The 24,795-nt window shown below is 32.5% G+C and overlaps 3 protein-coding genes and 1 pseudogene across 5 annotated transcripts; 2 read left to right on the forward strand and 2 right to left on the reverse strand.

The window, feature by feature from the left end:
• Positions 1–3,708: 3,708 nt before the first annotated feature.
• LOC104647667 (chaperone protein dnaJ 49-like) lies at positions 3,709–6,112 on the forward strand (annotated as a pseudogene).
• A 716-nt stretch (positions 6,113–6,828) lies between these two features.
• Positions 6,829–11,510, forward strand: LOC101244374 (eukaryotic translation initiation factor 2 subunit gamma). Of its 3 annotated transcripts, none has more exons than XM_004239761.5 (9): positions 6,829–6,965; positions 8,187–8,331; positions 8,501–8,562; positions 9,090–9,202; positions 9,279–9,381; positions 9,848–10,075; positions 10,152–10,409; positions 10,542–10,802; positions 11,036–11,510. In XM_004239761.5, exons 2-9 carry the CDS (start codon positions 8,226–8,228, stop codon positions 11,336–11,338), a joined length of 1,434 nt encoding a protein of 477 aa, XP_004239809.2. In that variant the 5' UTR covers positions 6,829–6,965; positions 8,187–8,225; the 3' UTR covers positions 11,339–11,510. The 3 variants fall into 3 exon arrangements, with proteins under 3 accessions (XP_004239809.2, XP_004239810.1, XP_004239811.1); XM_004239762.5 differs by having other exon boundaries at positions 10,152–10,370; XM_004239763.5 differs by lacking the exon at positions 10,152–10,409.
• A 7,070-nt stretch (positions 11,511–18,580) lies between these two features.
• Positions 18,581–20,869, reverse strand: LOC101268576 (uncharacterized). Its single transcript, XM_004239757.5, has 4 exons — positions 20,482–20,869; positions 19,605–19,971; positions 19,163–19,404; positions 18,581–19,069 (listed from the first exon to the last, which is right to left on the reverse strand). The coding sequence occupies exons 1-4, from the start codon at positions 20,589–20,591 to the stop codon at positions 18,823–18,825; spliced, it is 966 nt and encodes a 321-aa protein (XP_004239805.1). The 5' UTR covers positions 20,592–20,869; the 3' UTR covers positions 18,581–18,822.
• A 231-nt stretch (positions 20,870–21,100) lies between these two features.
• On the reverse strand, positions 21,101–24,108 carry LOC101244080 (uncharacterized). The gene is made up of 4 exons (XM_004239760.5): positions 23,940–24,108; positions 22,051–22,417; positions 21,662–21,903; positions 21,101–21,458 (listed from the first exon to the last, which is right to left on the reverse strand). The coding sequence occupies exons 1-4, from the start codon at positions 24,047–24,049 to the stop codon at positions 21,212–21,214; spliced, it is 966 nt and encodes a 321-aa protein (XP_004239808.1). The 5' UTR covers positions 24,050–24,108; the 3' UTR covers positions 21,101–21,211.
• Positions 24,109–24,795: the final 687 nt, after the last annotated feature.

Here is a 24,795-nt window from a genome sequence, read left to right on the forward strand (position 1 = left end):
AAAAAAAAACTCAAATGAAAAATGAATTACAATACATAAATAGTGTGATAATCAGTAAAAATACATTATTTGAATAGATTTGGATATTGGGAGTTGATGATTTTTCATGTTCAAAGGAATGAGCTTCTTTTTGTTGCTTAGCTTTGGTTGATTAGAGTTTCCTCTATTAAATCCTCCTCTTTTTTTTTTTCTTTTTCTAATATATAATATTAGATTTAGGATGAAGTATGGTTTATTTATTTTAGGTCTAATTAATCTTCTTAAAATGTCTATTATGAATTTTGAATAATATTTATAAGTTTGGGGAGGAAGAGTGGAATATTCTCCTGTCCAATGGAATAGCTTTTGATAACATTCTATATAATTTGATCTTTTTTATTTTTCTTGTAAAAATAACCAACATTAAAATATTACCTAAAGTATATTTATGTAAGAAAAGTCAAAGAATATATTTTTATAATTTTCTCTTTCCTCACAAATAAAAAATGGATGTACAATTTAATAATATATGATTTCTTGTGATTTTTAATTGTTTTTCCAAAAAAATCTACTAAAAATGGAATAAAAGTTAGAGAAAAGGTTATATTTAAATAAAGATTTAAAGCTAAAAAAATTGATTGAAATTCAGATTGAGTCAAAAATGACGTGTCGATATCAAAAAAAGGAAAAAAACTAATAGTTGATCTGACTTTTAATAATAATTAACAATAATTTATATATGAAACTTGATTAATAGAGTTACCTTAAATGTATCTTTTATCATTAAATCATTTTTAAACATGATTTTAACTTCTTTCCAATATATGGAGGACCACATTTTCAAATAACTTTCAAGTTTAAAACTATAATAGGAAAAAAGTAATTAATAAATCATGCATATCAATTTTCATTTACATTTGACCACCAACATAATTTATAGTAAGAAAATCTAATAAAAAGTTTCAAACTTAGTAAGTCAATTAATTAATGTGTAAAAATGTCCCTATAAATGATGTTGAAATTAGCCTATTTTTTCACTTCACTCTTCACTTCTCTTTTTTTATTATTAATTGATTTTTATCTTAGTTTTTTCAATAAGTTATGGCAAATATTAGTTTCCCCAATGATTTAAACAGTGCCCCTCTTTGCACTGTTTGTGAACACAAGGTTGTTGATGATGGTACACGATCCATCACCAAACTTATATGCGGACATTATTTTCATACTGGTAAATATTCATTCACTTATATATTTTTATAAAGATATTTTTTCTATCTAAACATCTGATAAATCGATTAGTAGATCTTTCGTTACTCAAACACAAAAGTTGTTTATTTGATATATATGGCTTTTTAAATTATTTTTTGTTTTAGATCTTTTAATTGATTAAGTTGAATTTTTACTTTTCTTTTTTCTTAAACTCATTTGAAGTGAATGATAACTAATATAGTTAGCTCAATTATTTTCTTTGATCTTTTAGATAAAACCTTGGTATAAATTGACATATATTTTATTAGAATTTTTTTTCTATATAAATCGATTAGTAGCTAACTAGACATGATTGATTCCATTTGTTTGACACATATATTAAGATCTAATAATCTAATTGTATAAATTTTATTTTCCTTTTTAAATTAGAAATAAATTAATTCTAAATTTTTATACTGTTATTGATTTTTTTTCAATTTTTTTCTCTATTATATAGATTGTATTGCGGTTGAGTTCAATTTTATGGGGCAAATGAAATGCCCCAATTGCGAAGTTGTCGAAGAAGATGGGCTTTGGATGAAAGTTGCAAACTCTGAAGATGGAGAGAGTAGTGACGAGGACGAAGATGAAGATGAAGATAAACAGAACAGCGAAGTGGATCAAAACAATGAACACCATGTAATTATCGTATATTTATCTTATTTATTATCTAATTATAGTAAAGTATATTAATTTAACATAAAAAATTAGATAGAGATAGATTATTATCGTACTAATATAATTTTTAATTTGAATATCACGTGCAGGTCAATGAAGTGTCAACCTTCAATTTTAGGGTTACATTTTTCTTATATTTATTGATTTTGATCTTTTAATTTGGTATTTACATTGTTTATAAATTCTAAAAAATCAAAATTTTATTTGAAATTTAGGATATGAACCCTCTTCATGCAACGAACAATGCACAAAATGGGGGTGCTAGCTATATGAGGTAATTAATCTTACCCTTTTTTTCCCTAATTGATTATACTAATTAAGATTTTGAAATAATATTTGTTCAAGAATAATGTTAGTGTGTTTATATAACTTTTGTTGAATAAAATATAGTTTTCTAATTGATTAAATACTTTAGCATATACTTTTTAGAATTATATTTCACTAACCATATATTAATTTTTGAGTATTTTGTTATTGAAAACAGGAGACAACAACTGCATGTCCCTCCTCCTCCGCCTGCTCCCGAGATGATTGATAAGAGGATTTCTGTGTCAGGTCTAAACGTTGGTTTGAATCCTGTAAATCGTAACAACGCGTTCCCATGTTTGGAGCTCACTTTGGCAACCACAAGCTCTTCAGTTAGTGATGGGTGTCCACAGCCAGCTTGCCAATGTGTTACTTGTCGTGCATCTTCAAGCAAGACTCATTGATGACAAAACATTGGTGCAAAATACCTATCAAACGTGACATTTCGATGTGATTGTTCTAGCTATTTTTATTTTCGAGTTGTTGAATTTGAACTATGTTTTTTAGACTCTGAGATTTGTAGAATCCTTAATTTAAGTTATTCGTTTATGTTATTCTGTTTTCGTAAAAAAATTCTTGCTATGCTTGATGAATTTTTATTTTACTTTCCAATTTTTTAATTCAACTTTTCTAAATTAGCTAGCTATTAACTTTGTCATGTTTGATTGATCCATAGATGAAAAAATATGTTCTTTTAACTATTCCTTCTCTTTTCTTTTTTTCTTATTCAAAAACCCACAAGACATACTTTTAGAAGTTTATTTAATCTATTTCATAAACCATATATTAATTTGAGTACTTTGTTATTGAAAATAGAGGGGAGACAACAATTGCATGTCCATCCTCCACCAATTGCTTTTGAGATGATTGATCGAAGGATCTTCGTGCATGTCAGGTCTAAACGTTGTTTTGAATTTTGTAAATCATGAATCATCACATTATACGTGTAAGCCCGTAACAATATGTTACCATGTTTGGAGCTCACTTTGGAAACTAGGAAGTACTTCAATTTAACTTTGTCATGTTTGAATTATTATCCATATAGAGATGAGAAAATATGTTTCTTTTGTATTTCATTATTGCATGGATTCTATGAAATAAATTAAAAATTAGGTCATCAAATTTATTAAGCCGCTCTCGATAACAAAGTTTCATTATGCACATTTATTCATTTATATATGAGTCTTTTTCTTCAATTACATCAAGAAATATATTTTTTTTTATTCGGTAAGAAAATTATTGTTAACTTTTTTTTTTCCCAATAGCATTGCGCTTTCTTTTATTTCACTGTCTCTTACTCAAAAAGGGTCTTCGGAAAAAGTTTCTATACCTCTAGATAATAAATATAAAGTATGCGTATATTGTACCCTTTCTAAATTCCACCTATAAAAGTCCAACATTCAATAAAAAATTAAGTAAAAGAAAACTTATTTATAATTATGATTTGGGCCTTAATATGGAATCATCTTTATTACGTAGCAATTTTAAGTTTTTAACCCATCTTTCAACACGAATTCAAATTTAGTTTGGACTCGTGCCTAATTACAAAGTAAAAAAATTTCCATTCTCAAAAATCAATTTGTTTTTTTTTTCAAGCACATCTTCTCCCTCTCGTCCATTGCTCATCAAGCTTCAATTTCCATTGAAGGTGAAAAATACTTTTTTTCTATTAATTTTAATATCCTTTTTTAATTTTTTTTTCTCTTTTAAAAACATCAATGAATAAATTTGTTTGATAACAATTCCATAAAACTTCAATTACATATTTGTGCAATCATTTCATTCTTGATTAATTCATAAACTTTTTTTTAAATATTTATCACGTGATTATGAATTGCCCAAACAAAATATCTTTGATCATCGTTCGATCGAAAAAATTATAGTAACTATAAATTTTGGATCCGTCTACGTCTCTTTAAATCGAAATTCAGGGGCTATTGCTCATAATCATAGTCTAGGAAAAAAAATGTGATTGTGGTTGTAAAAATCGAATCATCATAATATCCTTGATGTGTAATTGGTTATACAAGCGGATTCAGAATTCAAACTTTATGAGATCAACCTTTAAGGTTTTTAGCATTGAACGCATTATTATTAATAACGTTATGGATTAATATCAATTTGTTGCATGAATTCGATGATTTTTTTCAAAATCCTGGCTCGGCCACTGACTGATTCGAGCTTGATTTCAGGGCTTGTAATTGAATAGGATTGAAGTTGATGAGCTAAATGTTACAATGGATAGTAACAAAGATGAGGCTTTAAGATGCATTAGTATAGCTAAAGATGCGATTTCATCAGGTAATAAACAGAGAGCCCTAAAATTTATTGGAATCGCGCATCGTCTTAATAAAAATTTATCATTGGATGATCTTCTTACTGCTTGTGAAAATCTTGATTCATCGACTCGTGGTGCATTTATCGAGGTTAAAAACGACGTTGCTAGTGTGAAAAATGAGACAGGGGATGTGATGAATTGTAGAGAGGAACATGTAGAGATGATTAGAAGAATTAAGAGTAAGGACTATTATGATATTCTTGGTTTGGAGTCAAGTTGTTCATTTGATGAAATTAGAAGAGCATATCGAAAAATTTCGTTGAAAGTTCATCCTGATAAAAACAAGTATCCAGGTTCTGAAGACGCGTTTAAGAAAGTAGCAAAGGCGTTTTAAGTGTTTGAGTGATGTTGGTTCAAGGAGAGAGTATGATGAGATAGGTTATGCTGACGAATTCGTGTATAGTCAGGAGTGTAATGTTAGTGGCACGAGGAGAAGAAGAACGAGGCACGAGTATAGTTCAGGCGATGAGTTTGATCCTAATGAGATTTTCAAGTCATTTTTCGGTCATGATGATGATGTGTTTAGGAGAAGTACTTATGTTTACAGGACGAGAACTGCTGGTGCTGAGCTGAGAGTAGTGGAATTAGGTCCTGTTGCGCGTAAATTAGTACTTCTCCTTCAATTGGTGATGTTTTTGTTTATTGTTCTACTTGTATATCGTCCTTACTTTGGAGCCTGACTAAGAGAAGAAAGAATTTTTGTTATCGCGCCTGAATTTGATCAGAACTATTGTCTTGATATTCCTTATATCGAAGACCATGTTATTGATCTTTATTCGTGCTATCTTCTTGTAAATGCACATAGGCAAAAAGGACATTCCTTTGATCCTATTGACGGGATTAGGATCAGAATCAGGATCAAGATCAGCCAGTGTCGCGGTGTGTAAGGCCCTTTTCTGAAAGAGGTTGAAACAATGGAACAAGAATCGTTTAACGACTAACTGTGCCAACATTCGAGATTTTGAAGTAGCTTGAGGTTAGTTAAGTTCAATCTGAATATCTGCATAGAAACCTTTGCTGCTAAACTTGAATTTTACTGAGTTATAAAATATGTATTGAACTAGTGATTTATGTCTATGCTAGATTAGAAGCAATATATTAAATCTTCTTTCTCCGTATTATGCTATGTTGTTCGGACTTTTAAAAAATGTTGCCTTGTCCGTGTTATATTCTTCAAAGACGAACTACTTTTGAACTATCCGACATGCACCCAGTGACAATTCTGAAGAGTTCAACTAACAAACACATGTATGGCCTTTTTAACATTGCATTGAAGATCAAGGCATGTTCTTGCAGGTCTATTGTCTAGATGCATGGAACTTTCAGGTGGTAATTGAACACTTCTCAAATATTTTAAGTGATAAAGCTCCGTCTGGTGCCTAGAATCCAATCTCACTCACTTTTTTACTTATGATGATATTTTAAGTTTGAAAGACAAAGCAGAACTCGAAAGTAAGTGAGAGGTGTAGCATATATTTTGTAAATCTAAGTAAAAATAAGTGTAAGCTGATCTGAACACCACGATTATTCGAGAAAAAAAGAAGAAGAAGAGGAATTCAACAATATGTATCTATGAATTATATTTCATTTTACCTTGATATACCGTATAATTTTTTAACAAAGTAAATTTAGTTGAGTCTCATCCTAAGAATTTAGTCATTATGTGCACATCGCGCAATGAAATTTTTACTATTAAAAATCCAATCTTTTAAGTGAAAAAGGATAAAGAGAAGATCTATTATTCACTGAATTTTGAATTGCGTACCAATTGGCCTCAAAGAATTTGGAGTAATAGCATTTCAAATTTCAAAATTTACTAGAGGATAATTTTTATTCGTCAAATCTTAGTAAATAAAATTATGTGATATTAATGCTCATAAAAGTTATTAGTTGTATATAATTGAAGTATATACAACAAAATTAATAGAAGTTATCATGATTAAGTAGTACTTCTTCCGTCTCAAATTTATTAGGAGAAATTTTTGACTATTTTATCGTTATTTATGTCTTAAGATATAATCTCTTTATTAAATATACGACATTAAGGTATTTTTATAATCTTCGAGAACATTTACTAATAAAAATAAAACAATTAATTTTAATTTTATTTTGAACTTAAAAAGTCACAAATCAGACAATTACTTTTAAAACTCACAACACATTATTAATTAATCACAATTAAGCGAGTATTATTAGGAAGACACGTGTTACCATGGGCCGGGTTGACCCACTTAATCCACCAATCGGTCCGTGGGTTGTGGCCCAGAACCGGCCCAGTTACTCACTTGAGCGGGCCTATTGGCCCATAGTTAAAGCCCAAATTCTAACTGCTTTGTTCGTTAATTCTTCTCAAACCCTCTCTGCTGCTGCTGCCGCTGCCAACTCCTCGTCGTTCTACTTCTCCGGCGGCTGATTTGTATGTGTTGCTAGCTTTCTCTCACATGCTTTATCTCTCTACATATTTCGTATTTTGAATGATCTTTTGTGATAAAAATGCTGATTTTTAGTTAATTGGATTAACATGTTGCCGTGTTTGCTTCCATTTCTTAAAATAAAGCCTCATTTCCTGAATAATATGGTATAGTACTGAATATTAAAAAAAAATGTACATATAGATGCTTACAGTTGTTAAAGGTGTGTACTACTTTTTTTTTTTTAACGTGGGAAGTGTTTTGGTAGAAATTTAGTAAGTTGCTCGGCCTTGTGGTCAATGAAGTGGGTTGAGCACTATACGGTGTCGGGTATTAGTCCTGTTAGAGACAATACACTAAGTGATATGTGATATGTATCGTGTGTAGTTAATTGAGGTGCACGTATGCTGGTTGTTATCAAAATGAAGAAAAACAGTGTGGAGTTAATTGAGGTGCACGTAAGCTGGTCTTTATCAAAATAAAGAAAAAGAAATTTAGCAACTTCTTTTTTAGTATCTCAATAGAGACAGAAATATTAAGTGATTTCTTCCCATCTGATACTTGGTGGTGGTGGGAGGTGGAAGGTCTGTTGGATTTAATCGAGGTGCATATTAAAGAAAGAATGTCTTTATATGCCACTGCGATGTATAACGTATCAAATTTAGGATATTTATGAAACCTGGACTATTATGGTTTATTGGCTTTAAAGTCGACTAACATGATTCTAGTCCTATCCTAGAAAACTCCATGCAAATTCTTCCATCCACTTGATTCTCAGTGTATAGTTACTGCTGGTGGGTTGAGTTGTAGCAGGTACTCAGTGGAGTAGTCGAAAAGTGCATGCAAGCTAACCTGGATACTAATATTGTAAAATAACAAATATTTAGCCTGATAGTGTCAATTGGTGATACTGGTGCATTTATTAAAAAACAAATAATTGATGTCAATTCTAGATGCTAGGGTGTTAGAATTATCTGATGAATCCCTCTGTCACCAAGCGTGAGCGGGTGGAGATTGGTCTTTGATCAGCAATATTCCATCTCCTTGGTATGGAATTGACAATAAAACAAAGTAAATAATGAGTCGTTCTGAATATTCTCTGATTAACGAAATAACTTCGGGGATTAAGCTGTATTGGCTGTAGCCCTCTGCTTTGAGTAAGCTGATGTGTTGCTCAACTTGATGGCTTTGAAGATGAACTCATTTGTCTTTGTTCCGAAATTCAGAGTTGAAACTTGCTTTTGAAGTATTGAACATCAGCCAAAATGTCTCGGAAAGGATTGATGGAGCAGGATCTAAGCAAATTGGATGTCACGAAGCTACATCCTCTTTCGCCTGAAGTTATTGCTCGTCAGGCAACAATAAACATTGGTAAACTAGTAATTAAGAATTATTGATTACTTGCATTCGGCAAGTGCTTACGTTATCTCGTACATGGAATATACCTCTTCTTTTTTTCGTTCCATTCTCTCTCCAGGCTAGCTGTTTATACACTTTAATTACGCACACTGAATTACTGAAATGTAATTTCATATTCTAGGTACTATTGGCCATGTGGCTCATGGGAAGTCAACAGTTGTAAAAGCTATATCTGGTGTGCAGGTATGCCAGTGTTTGAAATTCTGGGCCTTTATCACTGGAGTTTAATTTGTTCCACTAGTTAATAAAGCTTTTGCGATTCGACAGTCCTCTATTTAACTGTTTCTCTTGAGTTACAACCGTAAACTGTAAATATACTTATTTACATATGTATTTGCAAGAACAACTATTCGGTCTGTTGATCTTTTGGTATCTAAGGGTATTTGCTATTTATTTCAGCAACTAGAAAGCATTTCTGAGTTTTGTCCTTTTCCTTTTGTTATAATTAACAAATAAAGTAATTCCACGCCCTCCTATTTTATATGGTGGTTATGAATCAAAGCTACTATTACATTAGCCTCTATTGCAACATGACACAGAGCTGGTATTTGGAGAATTAATTTGTCTTATCCATTGTGGCTCCATTAATATTTCTTAGATGTTGATTTGTAAGTCTTTGTTTTGTCTGAACTTTGTTTAGTCTTACTTATTTTACTGTGTCCGGTGAAAGTAGTCAGACTGCAAATAGTTATGCTCCCTTATTTTTGCAGACTGTTCGTTTTAAAAATGAGCTAGAGCGTAATATTACAATTAAGCTTGGATATGCAAATGCTAAGATATACAAATGTGAAGAAGAGCGCTGTCCTAGACCTGCATGCTACAAGTGAGTCCTTGATTTGAGAAAGAATCATTCTTGTACTTCATCTGGTAGGTTGTGTTGTAACATCAGTCCTTTCCAGGGCTTATGGAAGTGGAAAAGAAGACAATCCCATGTGTGACGTCCCTGGTTTTGAGAACTGCAAAATGAAATTGCTGAGGCATGTGTCTTTTGTTGATTGCCCGGTAAGTTCCACACATGCTACTTTCTACAGTATGTATTACTTAAAAATTTACTTGTGCATTCTTTTTTTACTATACCGATAAACCTTTTTTCTTTTTACTGAACATGAATGACATACATCCATACAAGAGAAAATTTTAAAGATTTTGGCCTTGGAATTCAAGCAAGAGAATAGTATCAAATAATAAGTCTTACTGTGAATTATTACTGTTTTTCTTTTGTAATGAATATTCTTACATATAAGCTTTGCTGTTCTTATTTAACTTGCAGTCCCTATTAGCTTTCTCTACGATTATAAAGAAGTCTAGGACGTTAAGAATGGCATTAATGATATAACAATTCAGGCATAGACATTTTTCCTGCATCTAGCCTTATGCAGTTGTTAGGCTCATTTCGTAACAATATCATTGTACTTTAGTATTTAATTTCCTGACATATCAATGTTTTATATGACATCTTTTACTTCAGGGTCATGATATTCTCATGGCTACTATGCTTAATGGAGCCGCAATTATGGATGGCGCCTTACTTCTAATTGCTGCCAATGAGAGCTGTCCCCAGCCTCAAACTTCTGAACATTTAGCTGCTGTAGAAATTATGCGTCTCCAACATATAATAATTCTTCAAAATAAGGTTGATCTGGTTCAGGAAAATGTTGCTATCAACCAGCATGAGGCAATTCAGAAATTTATTCAGGTAAGCGGAATACTGGTATATATTCATTTGCCTCTCAAGGATGTGTTATACAACCATATTTCAAATTCTTTTCCAGGGAACTGTTGCAGATGGTGCCCCAGTTGTACCAATATCTGCACAATTGAAGTACAACATTGATGTCGTCTGTGAATATATTGTGAAAAAAATTCCCATTCCTGAGAGGAATTTCATCTCACCACCAAATATGATTGTTATCCGGTCATTTGATGTAAATAAACCTGGTTTTGAAGTTGATGATATCAGAGGGGGTGTTGCTGGTGGCAGTATTTTGAAGGCATCTTTCTCTATTTCTGCAATCAATGATATGATGCAAGTGATTGCTTCTTTAACGTTAGGCTTTTAGTTTGACCAAGTAATCAAGTAGTGCCTGAGGCCTATTAGAGTGTAGACGTGAAGATCTCATTGGAAGATGTTCTAGATAATATTAATTATATTCTTTGCGCAGGGTGTACTGAAGGTTAATCAACTTATTGAGATTCGTCCTGGAATTGTTGTGAAAGATGAGAGTGGCAACATCAAATGTACTCCAATATATTCAAGAATAGTATCATTGTTTGCCGAGCAAAATGAACTTCAATTTGCCGTGCCTGGAGGCCTCATTGGAGTTGGAACAACTATGGATCCAACATTGACACGTGCTGATCGATTGGTGGGACAGGTTCTTGGGGAGGTCGGGTCACTTCCTGAAGTTTATGTGGAACTGGAGGTAAAATGACTTCCTTGTACACATCAAAGACATTTTAGACTTTATCGTCTCTTCTTAAAGAACTGATTTTAAAATCAATTACCTTTTCTTGTCTAAGTTTCGAACTACTGTCTCTTTTGATTTTTATGACTGTGTCATCAAATAGGCTCGTTTTTATCTTCCCTCCAACTGAGGGTCCTCTTAGAGTGCTCTTATGTATCCTTTCTTTATTTCAATACCCTTTTATAACACAGGTGAATTTCTTTTTGCTACGACGTCTTTTGGGTGTGAGGACAAAGGACTCAGAGAGGCAGGGTAGAGTCTCAAAGTTGGCAAAGGGAGAAATCCTCATGTTAAATATAGGGTCTATGTCAACAGGGGCTCGTGTTGTCGCTATCAAGAATGTTTTCGCAAAACTGCAACTGACATCCCCTGTATGTACCAGCAAAGGGGAGAAAATTGCTCTTAGCCGGAGGATCGAGAAGCACTGGCGTCTTATTGGTTGGGGTGAAATCCAAGCTGGTATTACTCTTGATGTTCCATCTTCCCCCTTATGAGCAAATCACACAAGTAGTCACTCAACAACAGGAAAAACTATTCAAACAAGAAGAGAATTTGAAATTCTGGATACTCTATATCCTTACATTTTTTTTTGTTTATTTCTTTGTCCAAGTGGATTGTAACTTGTAATTCATTAGTTTAGGTGGTTATTAAAAAGTTACACAACCAGTCTCTCTCTCTCTCTCTGATATTGCATTTAGAATTATTGAGTTGAAAAATTGCTGATTATTCACAAAGGAATTTTCAAGTGTGAAAAATAAGTAACTGAAATCCTGAAATAACCAATTGAATTAATGAATGTACATTGTTATGGTTGTAACCTAATGCAAGTATTAACGATTGTTTTTATTGTTTTCATGACTTGAACTCGTGATATATACATATGGCCCTTTGTTGAATCCTGCTAACGCAGAATGCTTTATGCATTAGACTGTTTTTTATATCAAATTTTAGAAGAACTTCCTTTAAAAGGGATGCAAGTATCTGCGTATCAGTATGAGTTATTGTCATGATGCAAATATTAGTGGTTATTTCTGTGGTTTCAGGTTGTGATTTATAGGTCATATTGTCATGATGCAAATATTAGTGGTTATTTCTGTGGTTTCAGGTTGTGATTTATAGGTCACAAAGAGATAACTTGAGGTACATGACCCTTCATTTAACTTTGCCAATGCTAAACGCTTTATGCATTAGACTTTTTATTACTTCCTTTACAAAGGATGTAAATATCGTCGCATCAGTATGAGTTATTGTCATGTGATCAGGATACAAGTCCAAGTTGTTTACACAAATCTAGTATTTTTGCATGTTTTGATATAGTCAAACTATCACTTAAGTTATTAAAACGAGCTAGATTATTGGCTCACACTTATTTGACTCTTACTTTAGTATTAATTAGATAAAATTCAATACAATGACACAACAAAATGTGTGCTTATCAAAATAGATTGCCCCTATCAATTGTACAAAATATTTAAAATAGGATTCTACTCCTTGAAAAAAAGATACTTTATATATCTAAAAGTCTGAATTATACACTTCAAAAATAAGTAAATTAAACATGATATATGATACTAATATATATATAAAAAGGAACAAGAACGAAATAATCGAACCAAAATGTTGCAAACATAATACTAAAAGAACATTGAACTAAAACATGATTTCGAATTCTTCGTAGATGAAGCAGATTTCTGATCAGCCTGTTTTTTCTTTGTGTTTGTAGCTTCTTCCTCATCCAAATATATTTGCTTGCTTCTGCATTCCACGCTACAAAATGGTTGATCACCCCTATCCATTAAAGAAGTACATTTACATATATATATATATATCATTAGTAACATTTTTAGTCATCAAAATTAGTAATCGCGTGGGGTGAAGAAAAAGAGTGAGACAAAAAATAACAAAAGAAAACTCACATATACATGTAGATATTTTGTATAGGCGAGAGTTTTTTCTTGCAGAATGAACAAAGTTCGAGAAACCTATAAATTTGTTTCTTTTTAGTTGTCATGTTCTGAACAAAGGAAGTCGTACTTCTTTTTGAACCCTCGCCGCCTTCAAGTACTACACTTAGTCCTCTCTTGCTCATGGTTTTTGAATATCTTTATGCCTAAAAGGAGGATGTATTTATACATACACATCAATGTAGTTTAGTATGTAAGAAAGGAAATAAAGTTATTAGTAGTATGATTTTTATCCAAATTTAATAGTTTTGAATCAGATTTTATTAAAATCACAAATGATACTTTTGAATAAAGTAAAAGTCAAATGAATTGAGGCCGTCAAAGTCGGTCAAAGTCAAACTCATAAAATTTAAATCGTGAATCTAGTCTCACTTGTAGTTAGATGTATCATATTCTTATCTGTTTACTCTTATTTTGTTGTTTTTTCTCCAAATATGATCTCACTTGTAGTTTAGATTTTTCTCTGTCAAAAGTTAGGTGATAAATAATTATTGTGACACTAGTTTCTTCATTTTAACTTTTTTTTTAAAGGTCGAAAATTTTTTCATGGATCAACTAAAGCATGATTTGAAACATATAATAGTGTACAAAGGGTGTATATTTTACTATCCTTTTCTACTTAAATATAATGGTTTTGTTTCTTGCTATGCTTTTATCGTTGAGCTAAAATTATGAGTTAATCGTAGATTTAATTTCTATCAATGTTCCCTACTAATACTTTGTTTGGATGGTTATTTTGTATTGTTTTATAATGTTTCGCGTTGTAACATATCACATATTATTGTATCATATTGTATTTGTTTTAATGAATACAATTTTTGGATAAATTGTATAGTTCTATGTCATAATATCACACATTCATAATTTGAATAATAAACATACAAAAATAGTAGATTTCAAGGTAGAACTACTATGAAAAGGAAAAGTAAAAGATGAAAAATAATTATCAAATAATAAGTAAAGATAAATTAAGAAGAAAATATTAAGATAACCACGTGATCCGTAAAAATCCATGACTATAGTACAAGTAAAACGATAAATTTGGTCATTCCCACTCTGGATCTTGTTTGAACTTTAAAATGTGAATATTTACCCCTCGGAATCAACTCACGCCATTAACAAGGTCTTAATGGATGCCCACAAAAAAATAGCTCGGTTGAAAACTCGTCCAGATCATGTATCACCCAAATTTCATGGATAATAGTAGACGTAAAATGGTAAATTTTGTTATTCTTGATTTGGGCCTCATTTGAACAGCAAAATGCAAATGTTTGCCCCTTGTGACCAACTCACGACATTATAAGGTCTTAACAGACTCCCACAAAGAATTTCGGCAAAAATCCATTGGGATCACGTATTACACTAAGTCCATAGACTATTGCACACATAAAACAACAAATTTCGTCATTCCTGTCCCGGGACTCATTCGAAATTGAAAATGCGAATTTTTTCCCTTGGGAACCAACTCATGCCATTAATAAGGTCATAACGGAATGCCCAAAAAATAATTTGTTCATAAATTTATCGAGATTATGTATTATCCAAAATTCATGGACTATATCACACGTAAAATGATAAATTTGGTCATTCAACTCTTGTCTTTTTTTAACTTTAAAATTCGAATATTTTCCCCTGAGGACCAACTCACGCCATTAATATGGTCTTAACAGATGTCCACAAAAAATTACGGCTAAAAACTCGTAGAGATTACGTATCACACCAAAATTCATGGACTGTAACACATGTAAAATGGTAAATTTGGTCATTCCCGTTCTAGGCCTTGTTTTAACTTGAAAATGTGAATTTCTTTCCATTAGGACCAACTCACACCATTTATAAGGTCTTAGTGGACATCCACTAAGAATTTCGAATAAAAACTTATCGAGATCATGTATCACCAAAAATTCAAAGACTATAGCATACATAAAATGGTTAATTTGGTCATTCCTGATTTGGCCTTGTTTGAATTTAAAAATGCGAATATTTTCCCCTTGGAAACAACTCACGCCATTAATAAAGTCTAACGCCCACAAAAAATGTGGCCATGAATCCATCGAGATCATGTATCACTTGAAATCCATGGACTATAGCACACACAAAATAATAAATTTAGTCAATCCTGCTTTGGGCATCGTTTATACATGAAAAATGCAGACGTTTGCCCCCCAAGACAAACTCATGCCATTAATAAGGTCTTGACGGATTACCACAAAAAAATTCGGCCTAAAACACATTGAGATCATGTATCATCCAAAATCCATGGACTACAATACACATAAAATGGTAATTTGGTCATTCCCGCTGAGGGCCTCGTTTGAACTTGAAAATGTAGACATTTGCCCCTCGGGACCATTTCATACCATTAATATGTTCTTAATATACAACCACAGTAAAATTAAGCCAAAAAATCGTTGAGATCGTGTATCACTCAAAATTCATGGACTATAACACATGAAAAATGATAAATTTTGTTGTCCCTTCTCAGGGCCTCATTTGAACTTGAAAATGCAGACGTTTGCCCCTAGAGACCACTCACGCCATTAATAAGGTCTTAACAAACACCGCAAAAAAATTCAGCAAAAAACCAATTGGGATCACGTATCACCCTAAATCTATAGTATAGCACACGTAAAATGGTAAACTTGATCATTCCCGCTCTGACCTTGTTTGAACTTGAAAATTCAAACATTTTTCCCTCGGGACCAACTCACACCATCAATAAGTTCTTAACGGACGTCCTAAAAAATTATCTACCAAAAACCCATCAGGATCACCTATTACCCAAAATTCATGGATAGCACACATAAAATGATAAATTTGGTCATTCCACCTCTCATCCTAGTTTGAATTTGACAATGCAGATGTTTTTCCCCCAAGACCAACTCATGCTATTAATAAGTTCTCACAAACACATACAAAAAGTTTCGCCCAAAACTAATAAGGATCACGTATCACCAAAATTCATGGACTATAGCACAAGTAAAACGATAAATTAGTCATTCCCTATGTAGCCTTGTTTGAACTTGAAAAGACAGACGTTTTCCCCTCGAGACCGAATCACGCCGGACGCCCTCAAAAATTTTCAGCAAAAACTTGTCGGAATCACGTATCACCCAAACTTCATGGACTAAGCACACGTTAAATGGTAAATTTGGTTATTCCCGCTCTTGAGCTCGTTTGAACTTGAAAATGTGGACGTTTTCTCATCGAAACTAACTCACACCATTAATAAGGTTTTAACTGACGCCCACAAACACTTTCTTCCAAAAACCCATTTGGATCACGTATCATCCAAATACCATGGATTATATATAACACACGTAAAACGAAAAAATTTGGTCATTCCCATTTTGGGCTTCGTTTGAACTGAAAATGTAAATATTTTTCCGTCGGGACCAACTCACACCACTAATAAGGTCTTAACGGACTTCCACGAAAAATTTCGTACAAAACCCATCGGGATCATGGATCATTGAAAATCCATGGACTATATAGCACACGTAAGATGTTAAATTTGGTTATTCCCGCTTTGGGCCTCATTTGAACTTGAAAATGCTGAGGGTTTTCCCTAGAAAGCCACTCACACCACTAATAAAGTCTTAATAAAAACCCACAATAAATTTCGGCCAAGAACCCTTCGGGATCACATATCCTCTAAAATTCATGGACTATAGCACATGTAAAATGGTAAATTTGATCATCCCGCTCTAGGCCTCGTTTGAACTTGAAAATACAGACATTTGATCCTCAGGATAAACTCATGTCATTAATAAGGTCTCAACATATGCTCACATAAGATTTTGTCAAAAAAATCATCGGAATCATGTATCACCCAAAATCCATGAATTATAACATACGTAAAACGATAAATTCGATCATTCCCGCTTTGGGCCTCGTTAATACATGAAAAAGATGTGAATATTTTCCCTTATAACCAACCCATGCCATTAATAAAGTCTTAATATACGTCCACAATAAATTTTTGCATGTTTTCTTATAGTCAAACTATCACTTAAGCTTGCTTACTGGCTCACGCTTGTTTAAATGTTACACTACGTAGTTGAAGTTCAAAGCTTAATAATGACTTTTAAACTATGAAAATAAAAATAAAAATAAAAATTACTCCTACTATTATCAAATTGTACCTCTTTGTTTATAAAATCTTCAAAATATGATTCGACTCCTCGTAAAAAGATACTTTATATATCTTATAAACTTTGAAACAATAGACTTCAAAACGAAGTAAATTAAACATGATATAATAGGATTCTAAATCAAAACTCAGAAAGCTTAAATCCTGAATTCCCTTGCGATACTAATATTTTAAAAAAAAATGAAATGGACAAAATAATCGAAACGAAATGTTGCAAAAATCATACTAGGTTGAGCATGATTTCGAATTTCCTTTAAGATAAAGAAGATTTTTGATCAGCTAGTTTTTTCTCTGTCCTTGTAACTTCTTCTTCATTCAATGATATTTGCTTGCTTCTGCATTCTACGCTACAAAATGGTTTATCACCCCTATCCATTAAAGAAGTATATATATATATATCATTAGTAACATTTTTAGTCCTCAATTATGAATAATTTTTTATCATGTATATTTAATATTCAATCAAAATTCTATCATGACGATTAAATATGCAAATAGTGAAAAAAAAAAGTGGAAATAAATAGTAACGTAAGAATACTCACATATACATGTAGATATCTTGTTCAGGTGAGAGTTTTTTCTTGCAGAATGAACAAAATTCGAGAAATCCACAAATAAGTTTCTTTTCAGTTGTCATGTTCGGGACAATGGAAATCGTACTTCTTTTCGAACCCTATATCTCTATGACTAAAGAGGGGGGGAGTATTTATACATGCACATCAATGTAGTTTAGTATGCAAGAAAGGAAATAGAGTTATTACTAGTATGATTTTATCCAAATTTAAAAGTTTTTGGATCATATTTTTTTAAAATGACAAATAATATTTTTGAATAAAGTAGATTAAGTGAATTGAGGCTGGTCAAAGTCAGTCAAAGTCAAATTAATAATTTATCCGTTTAAAAAGAATAACATTATTTCCTTTTTAGTCTGTTTAAAAAAGAATGATCTTTTTTTTTGGTAACAACTTTCCACGTGACAATGTTTCAGGCCACAATATTAAAGGACAATTTTATACATTTGACATAACTTTAATTTATGACCACATGATGAAAAGTTTTCTTTATTTTCTTAAACTTCGTGTCAAGTCAAACTAGATCATTAAGTGATAAATAATTATTGTGACACTTATTTCTTCATTTCATCTTCTCTTTTTTTATGGTCACTAAATTTTTACGGATCAATTAAAACCAGGTTTGAAACATATAGTGTATATAGGGTGTATATTTTACTATCCTTTTCTACTTAAATATCATGTTTTTGTTTGTTGCTATGCTTTTAACGTTGAGCTAAAATTATGAGTAAATTGTAAATTTAATTTATATATGATTTTATAATGTATCACATCATATTATATTGTTTTAATGAATACAATATTTCGATAGATATGTATAGTTTTTCATCATTATATAATGTCACACATTCATATTTTGAATTATTAACCTACAGAAATAGTAGGTTACAAGGTAGAACTGCTATGAAAAAGTATGAATAAAAGATGAAAATAATTATTAAAGCATAAGTAAAGATAAAGGTAACAATGTGATCATACCAAACTGATCGTCACATAAAATAAGCATTTTTCGTGATAATGAATTCAAAACGATACGATACAGTAAAATTTTAAATAGCAATCAAAATAAACCATTGTATTTAAACTAACAATACAATACAAGTCAGTACAATGAAATACAGTACAATAGGTAACAACCATCCAAAACTGTGAATGTAGTTATTGTCACATATATAATAACTTAAATATTATTATAATGTTTCAAATTCGAACTTATTTTACGAGTCATCATGTTATGACAAGTAACGAATACTGCTTACACAAAATACTGCGTACGCTTAGAGAAAGTTTTAGAACTTTTGAATGAAGTCATAGATGTGTTTGCTAATCTCATGTGGCCTTTCTTGATTGACAAAGTGAGCTGCACCTTCCAAAACCACAACTTCCTCCAACAATGGAACATATTTCTTAAATCCACCATTGTGTATGTACTCTTTAGCACCTCTCATATGGTAAACCAAGTCGAATTCCCCGACTATAAACTTGGTTGGAACATTAACTTGTGCCCCTGTCCATGGTGCTGTGAGTTCCGCGTTCCTGCGTTTGTTAAAACTATATAAGCATACAACTAACATATATCGAACAAATGAAATCAAATTTATGATGTGACACAAGGAGAGGAGCGCTTACATGGATAAAGCTCGGTAATAGTTAAGTGCACCAGTGAAACCAGTGTGCTCAAACTTGTTGGCGTAGTAATCTAACTCTTCCTCAGATAGCCACGTTGAAAGGTCACTCGGAGCATCAGCGATAGCTTCAAGGCCTTTGCCTTTAGGAAAACAAAATGGTGCAGGATCGCGGTATGTCAACATTTTCTTAAGAACAGACTTAGCACCAATTGGAGCGAATTCAGCTTCAATATCTCCTTCTTCCTGCAGGTTAAGATCATAGTGAAATTACCAATTAAAAGTTGTTGTGTAACGAGGCAACGAGTATCATAGCATGTCTGCAAGTAAGACTTGTCTACAAATAGAGTACATAGACAATGGTATAGAATAGTCCCCGTGAAAACATGTAAAGTACCTATCAAAACACAAATTAAACGTATTCGGAGACAGAGAACAGAGAGAACCTGAAATCTGCAGATATAATAATCTTCTCCATATAAAGCCTTTAGCCCCTCAACAGGATTCATATTTGAGTTCCTTGGGAGGTAATGGACACTCAAATTCACCAAGGCTTTAACTTTATCTGGCCTAAAAAGACATAAATGCCAAGCAATAAACGCGCCCCAATCATGCGCAACAACAAACACCTTGTCTTCATTAGGAGCAATGGCTTCAAGCAATGCTACAAGATCACCCACAAGGTGAAAAATAGTGAACTTTGAAGGGTCATTAAGGGGTGCACCAGTAGTATCTCCATAACCCCTTAAGTCAGGCGCCACAGCACAGTACCCACGTTCAGCTAAGTAGACCATTTGGTGGCGCCATGAGTACCTGTTCGGGGAAGATCATGGGTTAACTAGCACACAATCAACACGAAGAGAAACCAAACATAAAGATTTAACGAGATTCAGCCGAACAAAACTCAATTAGTTCCAAATATGTTGTGGAAGAACTCATACTTTAGTCCTCTAGGCAAAAGCAGAGACAATTTCTCGCTATGAATGAGAAAAACTGAAAACAACAACATACTCAGTGTAATTAATTACACAAAGTGGGTTCCAAAGAGTGTAGACTGTACACAGACTTTACCCTAACCTAAAAGTTAAAGAGTTTGTTTCTGACAGATCCGCGACACCCAAAGCCTACTAAAAACAATATTATACCTAGTGTAATCCCATGAAATGGGATCTGAACAATGTAGACTGTATACAGATTTTAACACTATCTTATAGTTAGTTAGAGAAATTATTTATGACAGATCCTCGAGTCACTAAAACATACTATAAAATATAATATAATTTAGAATTTACAAAATTATTTCAAGATTGAAGCAAATAATACCAGAGCTCAGGGAAGCCATGGATGAAGAGGATTGTTGGGCCTTGGCCTAATTCTGCTATATGCATATTTAAGCCATTTACAGCTACCATCTTGTGCTCTATCTTCTCCATTTTTGTTTGTTTTTTTTCTTACTCCTGTGATTTCTATGTGTGTGCTTTTATTAGCCTTAGGTGTGTTAGGCAAATAACCTAAAACACACTATAAACACTTACAATTCAAAGTTTGAAAAAAAAATCTGTGTATATTTTTAAGCGATTATAACAAAGATACAATTAAAAAATATGACATATTTTATGTGATAAACTAGATACTGAGATCATATAATATACTCGTTTAGATGCTAAATTTGAAATATATTATAATTCGAGTGTCTAAATGAATTTGGCCTATTAAAAATGATGCATAGCTTCTGGATTAAAAAAAGTCAAAAAAACTGTACATTTTGTCTTGAAGCTTCACATGGTGTTTGGCGTATATGGTGGAGCATTATTAAATACTTCACGTTTTTAAAATAAATGGATGGCAGGCTAGAAAAAAAAATATATTTGAACTTTTTACGTTTGATAAGTAAATAAAAATTCAGTAGCTTTTATTGAAATTTTGCATTTGTAATAAAATATTCACCAACTGAAAATCTATTTATAAAATAGTATCACAAAGTTCAAAATTCGAATTTATGACAAGTAAGGAACACTGCTTACACAAAATACTGCATACGCTAGAGAAAGTTTTAGAACTTTTGAATGAAGTCATAGATGTGTTTGTTAATCTCATGTGGCCTTTCTTGATTGACAAAGTGAGCTGCACCTTCTAAGACCACAACTTCCTCCAACAATGGAACATCTTTTTTAAATCCACCATTGTGTATGTACTCTTTAACACCTGGTATATGATAAACCAAGTCAAATTCCCCGACGATAAACTTGGTTGGAACTTTAACTTGAGCTCCAGTCCATGGTGCTGTCAGTTCCCAGTTTCTACATTTTCATAAGACGAGAACGTTAGAATGCATTGATCACGAGAGTCTAAAAGAGACTAATATCGTCTATGTTGTTCAGACTCTTTAGAAAATGCTTCCGAGTGTGTTTTGGAGGATACGGCCACAAGTGTGCAACAATTTTGGAGAGTCTGAGCAACAGAGAATCTAATTTTGGATATCACAAAAGTCGAGAACACTTGCATGGGAAAAGCGCGGTAATAGTTAACTGCACCAGTGAAACCAGTCTGCTCATACTTGTTTGCGTAGTAATCCAATTCTTCCTCAGAAAGCCACGATGAAAGGGCAGCCGGAGCATCAGGGAGAGCGTCAAGGCCACTGCCTTTAGGAAAATATAATGGTGCAGTATCGCGGTATGTTAATATTTTCTTAAGAACAGACTTAGCACCAATTGGAGCGAATTCAGCTTCAATTTCACCCGGTACCTGCAACGTAATATCATACTATTAGTCGTAATATTACTCTTGTAGTCTCTTCATGTCCTTCGAGTTCTATTACTACATAGCGTATGTTGTAAAATGCCTATATCAAACACAAATGAAACGGAAACAGAGATGAAAAATAGAGAGAACCTGAAATCTCGAGATATAATGATCTTCCCCATATATAGCCTTTAGCCCCTCAACAGTATTCATCTTTGGGTTCCTTCGGGGAAAATGGACACTCAAATTCACCAAGGCTTTAACTTTATCTGGCCTAAAGAGACATAAATGCCAAGCAATTATCGCACCCCAGTCGTGTGCAACGACAAACACCTTTTCTTCATTAGGAGCAATGGCTTCAAGCAATGCTACAAGATCACCCACAAGGTGAAAAATACTGAACTTCGAAGGGTCGTTAAGGGGTGCACCAGTGGTATCTCCATAACCCCTTAAGTCAGGCGCAACAGCACGGTAACCACGTTCAGCTAAGTAGACCATTTGGTGGCGCCATGAGTACCTGTTGCGGAAGATTGGGGGTTATATAGACAGTCTACCCTAACGCATACAAGCATTAGTATGTTGCTTCTACAGCTCGAACCCAGGACCTTACAGGTCATATGGAAACAACTTTACCGTTGTTACAAGGCTCCCCTTAATAATCCTACAAAAAATGATTTCCCAAACCTACTAGAAAACAACAACATACTCACTATAATCCAACAAAGTGGGATCTGGAGAGGGTAGAGTATACGCAGGCCTTGTCCCTACCTCAAAGGTGGAGAGATTGTTTCCCACAGACCCTCGACTCACCAAAACATACTACAATTTCACTATGGTGTCGCTCTAGCAAATATATGTACTATGATTACATTGTGGTTGTCATTGTTAATTTCACTATAATTGATATCATTTTAAATACTAACACTTCAAAGTTTTAAGGGAAAAGGGTCTGGATATAGCCCTCAACTTTGTCATTTAGAACTGATATACCCCTACTTGTAAACAAATGGCTCACATATACCCTTTTCCTCTAACAGAAATGGAAAAAAAATTTAATCTAAATTTTTATTATTTTTTTCTAAAAAATATAATCTCATATGAGTAAATTTAATCCTCGTCAAACATATTTTTTTGACTTTTTTTTATTTCAATGACTAATTTATCATTTTGTTAATCAAATTTATTTATGTTTCACTAATATACTTGTAAAACTTATTGTAGATGACCAAATTTTTTCTTCGAATACGAAATTAAATTACTATACACAAAAAAAAATAGTTTAATTTTTTATTCTTTAAACTAAGGAATGAAAGAAAACAACAAAATAAGAATAAGAAATTCAAATAATTATAATAAAAGAAGTCAAAAAATAATTTATGTATGAAAAAAATTAAAATATACCTTGAACTTTGATAGAAGAATCATATATACCCCTAAATAGTTTTTTTAAAAAAAACTAGAAGTAATAAATATAAATTTAAAACTAATTTTTTAATTTCCGTTAAATGAAGGGTATATGTGAGCCATTCGGTAACTACAGGGGTATATGTGTGCCGTTTGTATAATGGTAAGGGCATATATGAGCCACTTTTATAACGAGGGGTATATCAGCTCCAAATGACAAAGTTGAGGAGTATATCAGACCCTTTTCCCAAGTTTTAAAAAGGTTGAATACATTGACATTGAACCAAGTGTTGTTATAAAGAGTTCATATTCCCTTGTCTCCTCAGCCCTTTCTAGTTCTTACTATCCTTGATTTCCCTATAGTGTAATTTGTTATATTTATGATTTTTTGCTTAGAATTTGGTTCTTACGACGACATATCCAGTATAATCCTATGATTTTACTCTTACTTAAAAGTTAGGGAGGTGGTTCCGTCAGACCTTCGGTGCACCAAACCTACTAGGAAACAACAAACATACTCGATGTAATCCTGCAAAGTGGACTCTAAGAAATGTAGATTGTATACAGACTTTATCCCTACCTAAAAATATAACTTACGATTTATAAAATTATTTAAAGATTGAAGCAAGGAGTACCAGAGCTCAGGGAAGCCATGGATGAAGAGGATTGTTGAGCCTTGGCCTAATTCTGCTATATGCATATTTAAGCCATTTACATTTACCATCTTGTGCTCTATCTTCTCCATTTTTGTTTGTTTTTTTCTTACTCTTGTGTTTTCTATAGTGGGCTTTTATTAGCCTTTGTACATGTGGTTGGCAGTTGCCTGTTATAAATACAAGTAGTTGCACCAACTTTCTACATAAGTCAATGTAAACTTAAGGTCCGGTATCAATATTGGAGCCTGATTAAATTTAAACTCGCACCGGAAAGTTTCACATTGGGGGTAAAGCGCTTTTTATAAACGCGACTTTGTACTCAATGGGGCTTAAACCTGAGACATCTTGATTAAGGATGAAGAAGTACTAACCACTCCACCACAAGCCTGATTGGTTTTAAGTTGAGTATTTGAATATGTGATGAGATTTATTTTTTTTAAAAAAAAAGTTTTATGTGTATTTTAAACATTTATTTATATAAATAAATTAATTGTTTAAAATATGTTAGCTAATCTCGATAAATTGTAAAAACTACTTAAGTTTGTTATTATTGAGATCGATGTGTATAATGAAAGGACGAACATATTTTATGTGATTAATACACTATTGAGATCATGCCCTTTTAATTTTTGGCTAGTAATTAGACATTTAGTTGGTGTGGTTGTCACTGTATGCCCAATAATTTTTGGCCTGTGATTAACATTTAGTTGTTTTTATTATCAATTTCACTTAAGTGATAAAAAGTGATTAATTTGATTGAGCATCTGAATATGTGATAAAGTGTTTAAATTAAACTTGTTTTATGTATATATTCTTAATATTTATTACGTGAATA

Source organism: Solanum lycopersicum, chromosome 5 (assembly GCF_036512215.1).
Source record: "Solanum lycopersicum chromosome 5, SLM_r2.1".
Classification (NCBI taxonomy): Eukaryota; Viridiplantae; Streptophyta; class Magnoliopsida; order Solanales; family Solanaceae; genus Solanum; species Solanum lycopersicum.